General features: G+C 65.8%; 6 protein-coding genes across 6 annotated transcripts in view; 2 read left to right on the forward strand and 4 right to left on the reverse strand.

Moving 5' to 3' along the window:
• Positions 1-135, reverse strand: part of EMIHUDRAFT_465087 (hypothetical protein) — a gene marked incomplete at both ends in the record, with an annotated part of 6,609 nt that extends 6,474 nt beyond the window's left edge. Inside the window, one exon of the mRNA XM_005763782.1 lies at positions 85-135. Within this exon, the coding sequence (XP_005763839.1) occupies positions 85-135 (51 nt within the window). The remainder of the gene's footprint in view (positions 1-84) is intronic.
• Positions 136-193: 58 nt separating this feature from the next.
• Positions 194-868, reverse strand: EMIHUDRAFT_214782 (hypothetical protein; the record flags this gene model as incomplete). The annotated part of the gene is made up of 3 exons (XM_005763783.1): positions 194-268; positions 674-761; positions 834-868. 3 exons carry the CDS (start codon positions 866-868, stop codon positions 194-196), a joined length of 198 nt encoding a protein of 65 aa, XP_005763840.1.
• Positions 869-1,099: 231 nt separating this feature from the next.
• Positions 1,100-2,542, reverse strand: EMIHUDRAFT_452468 (hypothetical protein; the record flags this gene model as incomplete). The annotated part of the gene is made up of 4 exons (XM_005763784.1): positions 1,935-2,542; positions 1,681-1,745; positions 1,218-1,281; positions 1,100-1,143 (listed from the first exon to the last, which is right to left on the reverse strand). The coding sequence occupies exons 1-4, from the start codon at positions 2,506-2,508 to the stop codon at positions 1,100-1,102; spliced, it is 747 nt and encodes a 248-aa protein (XP_005763841.1). The 5' UTR covers positions 2,509-2,542.
• A 3,916-nt stretch (positions 2,543-6,458) lies between these two features.
• Positions 6,459-7,166, reverse strand: EMIHUDRAFT_214785 (hypothetical protein; the record flags this gene model as incomplete). The annotated part of the gene is made up of 1 exon (XM_005763785.1): positions 6,459-7,166. One exon carries the CDS (start codon positions 7,164-7,166, stop codon positions 6,459-6,461), a length of 708 nt encoding a protein of 235 aa, XP_005763842.1.
• A 452-nt stretch (positions 7,167-7,618) lies between these two features.
• EMIHUDRAFT_214786 (hypothetical protein) lies at positions 7,619-9,115 on the forward strand (the record flags this gene model as incomplete). Its single annotated transcript, XM_005763786.1, has 5 exons — positions 7,619-7,975; positions 8,101-8,157; positions 8,393-8,587; positions 8,821-9,000; positions 9,035-9,115. 5 exons carry the CDS (start codon positions 7,619-7,621, stop codon positions 9,113-9,115), a joined length of 870 nt encoding a protein of 289 aa, XP_005763843.1.
• A 2,616-nt stretch (positions 9,116-11,731) lies between these two features.
• Positions 11,732-12,447, forward strand: EMIHUDRAFT_357859 (hypothetical protein). Its single transcript, XM_005763787.1, has one exon. The coding sequence runs from the start codon at positions 12,071-12,073 to the stop codon at positions 12,314-12,316; it is 246 nt and encodes an 81-aa protein (XP_005763844.1). The 5' UTR covers positions 11,732-12,070; the 3' UTR covers positions 12,317-12,447.
• The last annotated feature ends 144 nt before the right edge of the window (positions 12,448-12,591 follow it).

Here is a 12,591-nt window from a genome sequence, read left to right on the forward strand (position 1 = left end):
AGAGGTGGGGAGAGGTGGGGGGGAGGTGGGGATAGGTGGGGAGAGGGGGAGAGGTGGGCGGAGAGGTGCCTTGAGCTCGCGGACCAGCTGGATGTTGCGCTCGATGGGCTTGACGGTTGAGAAGTCTCCAGGCACCTGCACGGCGAGCTTGCGAGCTTTGCCAGCTGCGACAACATCCGCTACACAGCTACTGCTACGTCGCGTCGCAGCCTTGCGGCTGCATCACGGAGGCTGCGCGCCGCAGCAGCCGGCCACTGGGCTCGCACAGCTCGTGTCGCACCACCAAGCGGGCGGGCAAGGGGCGGCTCTCGCAAGTGTCACACGGAAGTGTCTCGGAGGTGTCTCTCGCAAGTCTCGCAAGTGTCTCTCGCAAGTCTCGCAAGTGTCTCTCGCAAGTCTCGCAAGTGTCGCAAGTGGAGTTGGAAGAGAGAGCGGGGGGGAGGCAACGTTGCGCGGCCTGCGGATGCTTGACCAGCACGTCGTCGAGATAGGGGGAGATATGGGGAGATGTGGGGAGATATGGCCTGCGGATGCTTGACCAGCACGTCGTCGAGATAGGGGGAGATATGGGGAGATGTGGGGAGATATGGCCTGCGGGTGCGTGACCAGCACGTCGTCGAGATAGGGGGAGATATGGGGAGATGTGGGGAGATATGGCCTGCGGGTGCGTGACCAACACGTCGTCGAGCGCGAAGCAGAAGCGCCGCTTGATCGAGCCGAGCGCGCGCCCCGCGGCGACCGTGTCGATGAACGCCTCGAGCCTCGTGGGCGTGCCTGCGGGAGATGTGGGGAGATATGGGGAGATATGGGGAGATATGGCAGGTGAGGGGCACTGTGCTGGCACTGTGCGCTGGCACTGGGCTGGCATTGCGCTGGCACTGTGCTGGCACTGTGCTGGCACTGGGCTGGCACTGGGCTGGCACTGGGCTGGCACTGTGCTGGCACTGTGCTGGCACTGTGCTGGCACTGGGCTGGCACTGGGCTGGCACTGTGCTGGCACTGGGCTGGCACTGGGCTGGCACTGTGCTGGCACTGTGCTGGCACTGTGCTGGCACTGGGCTGGCACTGGGCTGGCACTGTGCTGGCATTGGCCCCACGGCTAGAGTCGCGCGCCACACTGCGACGTCTGCTCGGCGGGCAAGCCTACGGGACGGGTCGTGGACATGTCCGGGGACGGCGCCTGGCGGCGCGGCGCGTGTCGCCGCCTCGGATGGCACCGACGAAAGGGCGTCCCTGGTCGAGCATGCGCGAGATGAGGTTGGAGACGTAGTAATGCATCGCCTGGAGGGAGATGTGGGGAGATGTGGGGAGATATGGGGAGATATGCGCGAGATGAGGTTGGAGACGTAGTAATGCATCGCCTGGAGGGAGATGTGGGGAGATATGGGGAGATATGCGCGAGATGAGGTTGGAGACATAGTAATGCATCGCGAGGAGGGGCGGGGGCGGAGGTAGGGTCGGGCCGAGGAGGGGAGGGGGAGGGAGGGGAGGGGAGCGAGGCGGGAGGGGAGCGAGGCGGGAGAGGGATGGGGAGAGGTGTTGGAGAGGGGGCGGGAGGCGAGGGAGGCGAGGGGGGGCGAGGGTTAGGGGAGCCCTCTCGGCGGGTCGTCGAGATATGGGGAGATATGGGGAGACAGCGTGAGATCTGGTGAGACAGACGGAGAGATGGGGAGAGACGACCTCTCTCCGAGGGTCGTCGAGCACCTCGCGCGCGAAGCGGTGCAGGAGCGATCCGGAAGCAAAGCCTACGTGTTGGATACGCCAGCCTCGGGGCAGGAAGACGGTATTGTGCAGCGTCTTCAGAGCACCGCGTGAATACAACGGAGAAGAATACAGGGACCGCAGCGGAAGACGGTCGAAGACAGCGGAGTGCGTGTCCTCTCGAGTGCTGGTTGGGAGGCATGAATACGTACTCCGCTTCTAGGGTGCAAAGCCGTAGGCGCCGACGTTGGCGTGGTCCGAGATGGCGACCTTCTCTGCCACCTCAAGCACCGCGCCGCTCCCCTCCTCGAGCCGCAGGTACGAGTAGATCGCCGCCGTCCCCCGGTCGGTGAAGTAGAAGCAGGCGGACGTGTCGCGCGGGAGCGTGCGGAAGGCGCCGAGCACGTCGGAGAAGTAGAGGTTGTCGCAGTCGAGGCAGAGGGTCTTGCGCGACAGCTCGGCCGGCGACATGTGCTGCAGCCCGATGAAGAGCGTCTCGACCGCCCCGCGCGTCACCATCTTGAAGGTGACGACGCGGATGTCGGCAGCAGGATACTGCCGCTGCAGCAGCGCAAACTCGGCCTCGTACTGGCCGTGCATCGAGTGCGGCACGACGAGCCAGATCACATCGCCCAGCCGCAGCTGCAGGTTGTCGAGCATGTGGAAGAGCATCGGCCGGCCTGCAATCTTGATGAGCGGCTTTGGAAAGACGTAGCCGGCCTCGCGGAAGACTTCGCCGCGGCCGCCCATCGGAATGAGCACGTTGAGAGACGCCTCGTCACGGATTGCAAAGGATGCGTGCGCCATGGATGAGTGGGCGCGGAGCGACCGTCACGGATTGCAAGGCCCGCGCCGCCACAATTCGGCAAGCAAACAACGCAACTCACTCTCACAGCACACAGGCTCGACACAGGGAATATTTATTCTAGTCGTGTCCGCTCCGAACGTGTGTATGCACAACAGTCATGGCGCTGTCCTCTCAGGAGACGCCATGAGTGGGTAGAGAGGAGCAACCGCACGTGAGTGCCCTGTTCGAGTGCGCGAGATCTCCTGAGATCTCCCAAAGATTTCCGCTTCGGAATTCTTTCTCGAACAGCCACCCCCGCACGGTGGTGCTCCCCTGGCCAGGTTCCGTGATGGTCCCTGGCTGTGACGAGGAAGGGGCAGGAACCCTCCCGACGCGACTCAAGGATCCGACCAAGCTGAGACCGCGAGGACGGCGTGTACATCCGTCACTACAATGGTCTCGCAAGGAAGTTCACATGAGATTTTCCCCTGCCTGCGCAATCATTGCTGCCCCACCTCACCACGTCATCCCATGCTTCCAACGCGAGCAGTGGCGGGCGGGCGGGCGCGAGCGGTGCCATGATACACGCGCGCACCATCGCGGTGCGCGCGATTCTGGAGAGTGAAACGTCTAACTTGCTGACGTCCTTCACAGTCCGTCTCCCAATTTATGCGGCCCAGCTCCGGCCGAATAAATATTCCGTCCTTTGTTCGCGTGCGCTCACGCGGTGGAGAATATTTATTCTAGTCGTGTCCGCTCCGAACGTGTGTATGCACAACAGTCATGGCGCTGTCCTCTCAGGAGACGCCATGAGTGGGTAGAGAGGAGCAACCGCACGTGAGTGCCCTGTTCGAGTGCGCGAGATCTCCTGAGATCTCCCAAAGATTTCCGCTTCGGAATTCTTTCTCGAACAGCCACCCACACCCTAAACGCGTGTTACCGAAGTGGCTCCCCCACCCCAAAACGAGGGTCTGGGCGCGGCGCCCACGACCCTCCCAAGACGCTGGCAGCATGCCTCCAACCCGAGCGCCACACTGGCGCTCCGCCACAAGGTCACACGCCCTCACGTCCCGGCCTAGACCTCTTCCTCTAGGTCTATGTCGGCGACATCCCCCTCCCCTCCCTCTTCCCGCCCGAAGAGGAAGGCGAACCTGTGGAGGCATGAAACCCCTCCAGTCCCGCTCTCCTAGGAAGTCGCACGACCCCGCAGTCCGTCCGACCAGCCTCGTTGCTGCGCTCGCACGCAACGCCTCCGCGCCTCGCTAGGGCTCACCGTGCCGCTCTAGCGCGCCCCTCAGCCGCGCAGGCACCCTCTCGAGTGCCCTCTGCTCGAGTGCCCTCGGGGCGCTGCATCGCCCGCGACATGCCTCCTCGTGGCGCGCGACACAAACCAGAGACAGCTGCTCCAGCCGATCGAGCGCAACGCTCTACTCCGCCGCGCTGAGCGACCACTCAGCGCCCCACACATTAACTGGCCGACTTTGCGAGGCGCCCTGCGCCTCCTCTACACACCCCTCACGCCTTCGCGTGGCGTGCCTTTGGCGAGAAGGCCGCCCCCCGCAGCCGCCGGCTCCGCCGCCTCGCCGCCTCTTACACGAGCATGCCTCTTCTTGGCATACTCGGAGGTTCATGGTGACCGCCCGCGCGAGCGCGCCCCACGCCCGGCTAGGGCTCGCCGTGCCGCTCTAGCGCGCCCCTCGGCCGCGCAGACACCCTCTCAAGTGCCCTCGGGGCGCTTCGTTGCTCGCGACCTGCCGCCGTGTGGCGCGCGACGCAAACCAGAGGCAGCTGCTCGAGCCGCTCTAGCACGACACTCTACTTCGCTGTGTCGAGCGACCTCTCGAGGCGCTCTGCATGCGCTCGCCGCCTTCGCGAGGCGTCCTGCGCCTCCCCCAGGCGCACCGCACGCCCCCGCGTGGCGTGCCATTGGCGAGACGGCCGCCTGCAGCCGCAGCCCCCTCGCCGCCTCTTACACGAGCATGCCTCGTCTCGGCATGCTCAGAGTTCGTAGCGGCCGCCCGCTCGAGCGCGCCCCGCGCCTTGCTAGGGCTCACCGTGCCGCGCTAGCGTGCCCCTCGGCCGCGCAGACACCCTCTCCAGTGCCCTCGGGGCGCTTAATTGCTCGCGACTTGCCGCCGTGTGGCACGCGACGCAAACCAGAGGCAGCTGCTCGAGTCTATCGAGCGCAACGCTCTACTCCGCCGCGCTGAGCGGCCCCTCGGCGCGCCACACATGCGCTCGCCGCCTTTGCGAGGCGCCCTGCGCCTCCTCCATACGCACCGCACGCCCCCGCGTGGCGTGCCATTGGCGAGACGGCCGCCTGCAGCCGCAGCCGCCTCGCCGCCTCTTACACGAGCATGCCTCTTCTTGGCATACTCGGACATTCATGGTGACCGCCCGCTCGAGCGCGCCCCACGCCTTGCTAGGGCTCACCGTGCCGCTCTAGCGCGCCCCTCGGCCGCGCAGACACCCTCTCAAGTGCCCTCGGGGCGCTTCGTTGCTCGCGACCTGCCGCCGTGTGGCGCGCGACGCAAACCAGAGGCAGCTGCTCGAGTCGCTCTAGCACGACACTCTACTTTCGCTGTGTCGAGCTGCCTCTCGAGGCGCCACACATGCGCTCGCCGCCTTCGCGAGGCGCCCTGCGCCTCCTCCATACGCACCGCACGCCCCGGCGTGGCGTGCCTTTGGCGAGACGGCCGCCCGCAGCCGCAGCCGCCACGCCGCCTCCTATACACGGGCACGCCTCTGTCTTCTTGGCATACCGATTCATAGCGGCCGCCCGCTCGAGCGCGCCCCAGTCTCGCTAGGGCTCATTGCTAGCGCCGGCTGACGTTGCGAGGCGCCTTGCGCCTCCTCCAGACGCACCGCACGCCCCCGCGTGGCGTGCCTTTGGCGAGACGGCCGCCTGCAGCCGCAGCCCCCTCGCCGCCTCTCACACTCGCATGCCTCGTCTCGGCATGCTCAGAGTTCGTAGCGGCCGCCCGCTCGAGCGCGCCCCGCGCCTTGCTAGGGCTCACCGTGCCGCTCTAGCGCGCCCCTCAGCCACGCACACACCCTCTCAAGCGCCCTCGGGGCGCTTAATTGCTCGCGACTTGCCGCCGTGTGGCGCGCGACGCAAACCAGAGGCAGCTGGCTGCTCGAGGCGATCGAGCACGACGCTCCACCTAAGCGAGCTCTCCCGCACGCCATACATGCGCTCGCCGCCTTTGCGAGGCACCCTGCGCCTCTTCTAGACGCCCCGCACGCCTCCGCGTGGCGTGTCTTTGGCGAGAAGGCCGCCCGCAGCCGCAGCCGCCTCGCCGCCTCTTACACGAGCATGTCTCTTCTTGGCATACTCAAGCGGCGGGGGAGGTGGGGGAGACGGCGGCAGCCGAGGAGCGCCTGTGTGACCTCTGCTGGGACGCGCCTCGGTCGGTCCGCTTCGCGTGCGGCCACGCGCTGTACTGCGAGACGTGTGCGCCGCGCGTGCTGGAGCGCGACAGCAACTGCCCGGCCTGCCGCCAGCCGGCGCTGCCCATCGTCGCAACTGGGCGGCTGGTGGCGGCGCAGGCGACGTTTGTCCACCAGCCGCCCTCGCGCACTGCGCCCCATGCACAGCCCGCGGGCGCCACGGCGGCGGTCGGTGGGCGACAGCGAGGGGGGCGCAGTGGGCGCGGTGGGCGCGGTGGGCGCGGTGGGCGGGGTGGGCGGGGTGGGCGCGGGAGGCCACGGGACGAGGGGCGTGGCGCTGGTGGCTCGTAGAGGTCGTAGCTGGTTACGGCTTTTACCGTCACCGGCCCTTGCAGAGAGTAGTGTACGTCACGTCAGACCGGCCGGGACAGCACCTGCTAGTGCTACGACGATGCGCTTCTGGATTGAACGCGAGGGCGAGCACCGCCGTGCACGAACGACGGGACGGTCTCCTCAATAACAAAATTCGATCGCGTAAACAACGATCTAGCTAGGAGCGCTCTAGCACAGAAGCACCGACTCAGGCCGGCTTCAGGCCGCCGGCGCACCCCAGCGCGTACTTCTGGAACCGCCTCAGCTGCCTCTCCGAGAGCCCTTCGTGGCCGATGGCTCTCGGCGGCCGCGTACAGCCACGGAGCACCAGGTTCATCGCCTCCCCGAGCGCGAGCCCCCGGCTCAGCCTCGACTGGGACAGCACCGATGGATGCCACTCGATGTGCAGGTAGTCGACGAGGCAGAGCGCGCCGCTCACGAGGAGGTGCGGCAGCAGCTCAAATTCGTAGCCCTCGACGTCGAGCTTGATCAACACGATCTCGTCCGGTCGCAGCCGCAGCATGGGCACCGCAAGGTCAAACGCCGGCACCGAGATCTGCTCCTTCGCGACGGACGGGCGGTTCGAGTCCAGCAGCGACGCAACGACGGTGTCCGCTTTGCTCGCGTTGCGCGGCGGCGCGAAGAAATTCAGGCTGCCGTCGGCCGTGGCCGCGGCCACCGCGTGGAAGGTGCCGCTCCACCGCGCGGCGAGGCTCGTCAGCTCGTCCGCGAAGCGCGGCTGCGGCTCGAAGACGCTCAGCCGTGTGGCGTTTCGGTGGCGCTCCGGCAGCAGCTGCATGAGACGATTCGACCATCCGCCGTCGTTCGCGCCGACGTCCCAGACGACGATGTCGCTCGGAGCGGCCGCGTGGTTCAGGTCGCTCAGGAACGCCTTCACGACGTGGTTGGAAGGCATCGCGCGCCGCCTCTTGCTCCTTTATTTATTCGTTTGCGAAGCCGGCAGAACAAGATCTGTGTAGACGCCGTCGCGACTAGGGCTGGGTCGAGGACAAGACAGTCCCGACCTTTGCAGGATATTGCAAAAGCGAGGGGGAGGGGGCGGCGGGCGCATCGCGGCACGGAGGCTGGGATATCTCTCGCATTGTCACATCTACACTATTTTAGGATTCGCAGTTTCGTTTCGCACTCGGCGGTCGTGCGTGCTAGAGCGAGCGGCACGACGCGCCCTATCAGGATTTGAAGTCTTCTAAGTAGGTAGGTGGTTGGGTGTGTCGTCTGTGTCGACCGGCTGTGCGGAAGAGAGCTTTTCACGGCCCGAGAGGGGTGCAGACGGATACGAGAGGTCACCGGACGAGGGCGGCACACAGCTTGTCAGAGCTGGCTATTGTTACGTGGACCCGTCAACAAATGCCGTTGCCACTCATCACCGCAATCGCCCTCACCGCGTCCGGCGAAGCAGCCGTCCCCGAGGATGAGTACGCGGCGCTGCCCGAGTGGACCGCGAAGCTCTCGCCCTTTGCAAGCCGCTTTGCAGGCAAGAAGGTGCTCGTCACCGGCGGCTCCAGTGGAATCGGCTTGGCGGCAGCGCTCGGCTTCCGCAACGAGTGTGCGGACGTCGTGATCGCCGGCTCGAGCTCCGCCAAAGCGCAGCGCACGGCGGATGCGCTGCGCTCGCAGACCCCTTCGGCCTGTCCGGGCGTGGCAGTGCACGCGGTCGCCGGCAATCTGGCCAACGAGACGCAGGCACTGGGCGTGGTGGCAGAGGTGTGTTCCACCACACAGCAGTGCAGACAACCTCAGTTACACCACACAGCAGTGCAGACAATCTCACGGCCCTCCATCCGGCGGGATCGGGGTGCTCACTGTGGCAACCTCTTTGCTCCTCCCAGGCGATCCGCTTGCTGGGCGGGCTCGACGTCGCTGTCAACGCCGCGGGCATGGCGGGAGTGCCCGGCGTCCAGGCAGGCGAGCCGCGGCTGCTCGAGCTTCTTGGCTCGCCTCTCGACCCGATGGGACTCAACATTTACGGGGCGCGCGCTGAGGACCCGCCGCCCTCCTCCCTCCACGCTCGCGCCGGCTCCCGCCACTCCCCGCCGCCGCTCTCCCGTCGCGGCCAGGCCGCTCCACTCCCCGCGCGTCACGAGCAGGCACACTCACCACCGCTCTCGCGCGCGCGTTCAGATGCTCTACTCGATGCACGCCGAGATCAAGCACTGGGTCGACACGGGCAAGCGCGGCTCGGTGGTCAACGTGGGCTCGCTGTGCGGCGAGCACGCGGGCGTATGCGGCACCATGTACACCGCCTCCAAGTTTGCGACGCAGGGCTTCTCCAAGCAGGCCGCGGTCAAGTATGCGCCGCGAGGCATCCGAGTCAACGTGCTCAACCCAGGAGCCGGCCGCGAGGCCGCGCCCGCCGCGCCCGCCGCTCACACGCCCGCCGTCGCGGACGCCGGCGCAGGCCTGATCCACACGCAGATGCTGAGGGACGACTACGGCGAGCGGCTCGGGCCCGACGACCCAAAGTGGACAGAGGGCCGCAAGGCGATCAGCCGCGCCACGCGGAGCCCGGAGGGCCGGGAGAGCTCGCGACGCCCGCCGCCCCTCGGCAGGCGGTAGACCGCGCCATCCCGCTCGGCTCCATCGCCGAGCCGTGGGAGATGGCGGGCCCGATCCTCTTCCTCAGCGACAACGGGCGTGCCTCCTACGTCACCGGCGCCACCCTCTCGGCCGACGGCGCCCTCACGCAGGCGCGCGCGCCCTCGCGGACGCGGGGCGTTGGGCGGGCGGCGGTCACTCATTAGCGCCACTCGCATCTCACGCCAGGTGGGTGCCTTCAACTCGGAGGTGGCGGCCATCGAGGGCGGCATCAAGGCGCCCCCGCCGACAACGAAGAGCGAGCTCTGAGGTGCGCAATCTCTTCGAGGTGCGCCTTGCCGGCCGACAGTTGCGCGCACCTTGGTGTGCACATCTTTTTTGCCCCGTGAGCTGTGAGGGCTACCCGCAAGATCTATGCACTCATGCCCGCGCATTTTGTTCCCGAGGCGCGGGCGGTGCGTGCCCCTATGTCATAATGTACCGGCGCTGCAAGCATGTACAGTTTCAAATTTGTTTCGGCTTTTTAGCAAATTTGGCCCAAACCCCCGTTTTTGCCCAAGGGGGGGGGGGGGGGGGCGTCCCTCGCAATTCCTGGCCGCAAAGTTAGAGGACAGGAGCCCCCCGGGGGGTGCGCCCGGCTTAAAAGTCCAAGGCCCCTTAAAGGACGGGCGTGGGTAAACGGTGTGTTTTTTTGCGCGCGCCCCCCCTGCGCGCGCAACCCGAGCCCCCCCCCCCCCCCCCCCCACTCCCGCCCCCTCCTAGATCCAGAAGTGGCTTCTGATTCCAAGCGACCGGAGGTGATGCATGAGCTTGATCGCCTCGTCAACAGCCGCGTGCGAGACTGCGTCTCCCCAGCCAAAATTATTCCCGTCGAATTGAAAGTGATATTCAAAGAAGAGCTCGTCCACAAGCTCGGCCAGCTCTGGGCGACTGGCGATGCCGTAGGCGATCTCCAGCTCAGGGCCTCCGTCGATGTCGAGCTTGACCGACACAAAATCTTCCTTGGTCGCTGCGTGCGGCAAGACCTTCAGGAAGCTAGTGTCCGGCGCTGCACTGGCCGGCCCAAACTGGCTCGTGTTCAAGTCGGCCTCTTCGATGTAGTGGTTATAGAATCGGATCCTGGGCACACGCGCAGGTGAGGATGTGGGGGTGTTGTGAAGTTTCGATTCGGAGGCAGGAAGTGTTGCCGGGAAGAGGGCAGCGAGGGCGCGCCTTGGCCGGAGGAACGGCGGGACGTGACGCCACCAAGCCGCCGGACGGTGATGAGCCCCCTCCCACGCGTATATGTCGTCGAACTCCACGCAGTTCTCGCGATACCAGGAGAAGAAGAGCGGGATGGACGGGCCGCTCCCCGATGCCTCCAGAGGTCGGCTCGGATCGCCGTCCCAGTCGCCGTATGTCGTGCACCCGAGATCGAAGAACTTGTTTCGGCCCCTCTTTGGCTTGTCGGCCTTGTCAGCCTTGTCGCACTGGTTCTCGAGCAGGATGTAGTCGATGTTGAACAATCCAGGCGGATGCACGAGCCCTCCACCCAACGACTGAAGCTCCGCCGTCTCGGCCCTTGAAAGTGGCAACGAGCTCTTGCACACACTTTCAAACGCAAGCGGGTGTCTGGCCATACCGGTCAACGGTTCGATTAGCCCGGAGCGTCGGCGGACCCTGAACCTGGAGAGGTGACGAGCGATGTTGGGCGGAGGTCGCAGCACGCTTTGTCCGCGTGGGTGTGTTGCGTTCGCGACCCACGCCGCCCACTCCGCTGCGTTAGCTCGCTGCGACCACGCCAGCTTGCACAGCCCAGGGCCGCCGGCCTAGTCGCAGTAAGCAAGCTTAAGTCCTAAGTCCAAGATCGGACCCCTATTGAAACTCTACGGCCGGCGACCTGTTTGGCGACCGCGCCGCCCGTCCACGCTCGCTCAAAGGCGCTCGACGTGTAAATCTCGCTGTCGGTCGGAGCAACTGGGAGCTGGCCCGGAATCCTTGACCAGGTTTGCTGCTCTCGGTCCTTGCCGCCGAAGAGCGCCGCAGCAGAGGTGAGCGTGACGAGCGACAGCATGCTTGGGCTGCGTGACGGCTGTAGCACCCCAAGCACCTTGCCCCGGGCCGTGTGCGCGCCGAGGTCAGACGCCGTGATGCGTATCGTTTTCTTCCAGGCGCCTCCGTTTCGAGTGTCCGAGCGCCTCTTTCACAATGCAGGCACCGATGCAGCGCCGACACCGCGAGTACTAGCTAAGATAGGCGCCACAAGCGTGGGCGCTCATCTCAAGATACGCAGCTACACGTGTAGGCGCGAGCCTTACTCAAGGCAAACAACAAACACAATGTGTTAGAGTTGTTTGGTATTGCTAAAAATCTCTCTCTCAAGGCGCCAGGCACGAAGACGCGTATCTGGGCTACCTGGACGCAGACGCGCATCCTCATGCGTGGGCGCTCATCTTAGTTAATACTCGCGTCCACACATGCAGGTGCGTATATGGGCTCGGTGCACATGAGCACTTACACGTCAGGCGCGAGCCTTAGCTAAATAAAATAAAATAAAATAAAACGGGCACGCCAAACGAGGGGTGGGAGAGGGACAGGGTCCCCACCTGCACGAGCAGGATCTTGGAAGGACGATCAGGGACACAGGGGAACGGGAGCGGGGAGCGCATCGCGACACGGAGGGGGGCTGGGCAGGGTTCACCCACACGACAGGGTCCCAGGGATTCCTCTCTCGTATAGGACAGGTTGCACCCGGCGGCACGGGGGCAGGCGCGGGCCTCCTACTGGTTGCGCTCTCCTAGTTCTCCTGCTCCTGACAAGGGACAGCGACAGGCTCGCAGCACGGTGGACTCCCTATTCCACTGGCGATCTCTCTCGACTAGCGACCTTCCTCCGGCTTCTCACCAGCAGTCTCTCACTACCACGGGCACACTGACAGAGGCGGCCAAAAGGCTCACGTGGGTGGCAGGGCGGTGATAGGAGTCTCCCACTCTGTGGGCTTCGCTAGAGGTGCGGCCCCTGCGCGTGTCCTCGCCCTTGCGTGTGTGTGTGTGTGTGTGTGTGTGTGTGTGTGTGTGTGTGTGTGTGTGTGTGTGTGTGTGTGTGTGTGTGTGTGTGTGTGTGTGTGTGTGTGTGTGTGTGTGTGTGTGTGTGTGTGTGTGTGTCTGCGGGCGCTGTGCGAGCCGCCCTGAACGACCACAATGTTGAGCGCGCTCGAGCACCGAAGCACCGCGAGCGCCGGCGAGCACCACCGCCCCGCGCCTTGGCGTGGGTCGGTAGTACACGATGCGGCGCCCAGCAGCTCTATCATGCGTCGCACCCGCAGTGGCCGAGCCGACCGCCGCTCGAACTGGCGCCGAGTGGCTCCCAGATCGAGCGTGGCAGGCTCAGTCGCACCGTCGCGGGGCGAACGCGAACCGAGCCGTCGCCGTTCGCCGCAGCCGCCGGCCGCCAGCCGTCAGCCGTACAGCCGTACAGCCGTCAGCCGTCAGCTCGCAGTCGCCGTCGCTGCCGCCGCCGCAGCAGCAGTGAGCGAGCTCCTGCGTCGTGTTGCCGACGCAGTGTGGACGCGCGCCGCCCAGCGGCGAGCGAGCGTGCTCGGAGTTGGGTCGGCGCGCGCGCGGGCGGACGGCGCCTGTAAACAGACAGCCTGCACCGCCCACTCGTTCAAAAACGTAGAGTCCTCACGTAGAGCCTTAGCTAAGATACGCGCCTACACGCGCGGTGGTCATTTTTGACCCACTTTCCGGGCCAGCAGCGGCGCCGCGCTCTTGGCGCGCGTAGGTACACTACTCGGGGTTCCTCTT

This window comes from Emiliania huxleyi, assembly GCF_000372725.1.
Source record: "Emiliania huxleyi CCMP1516 unplaced genomic scaffold EMIHUscaffold_62, whole genome shotgun sequence".
Lineage (NCBI taxonomy): Eukaryota > Haptophyta > Isochrysidales > Noelaerhabdaceae > Emiliania > Emiliania huxleyi.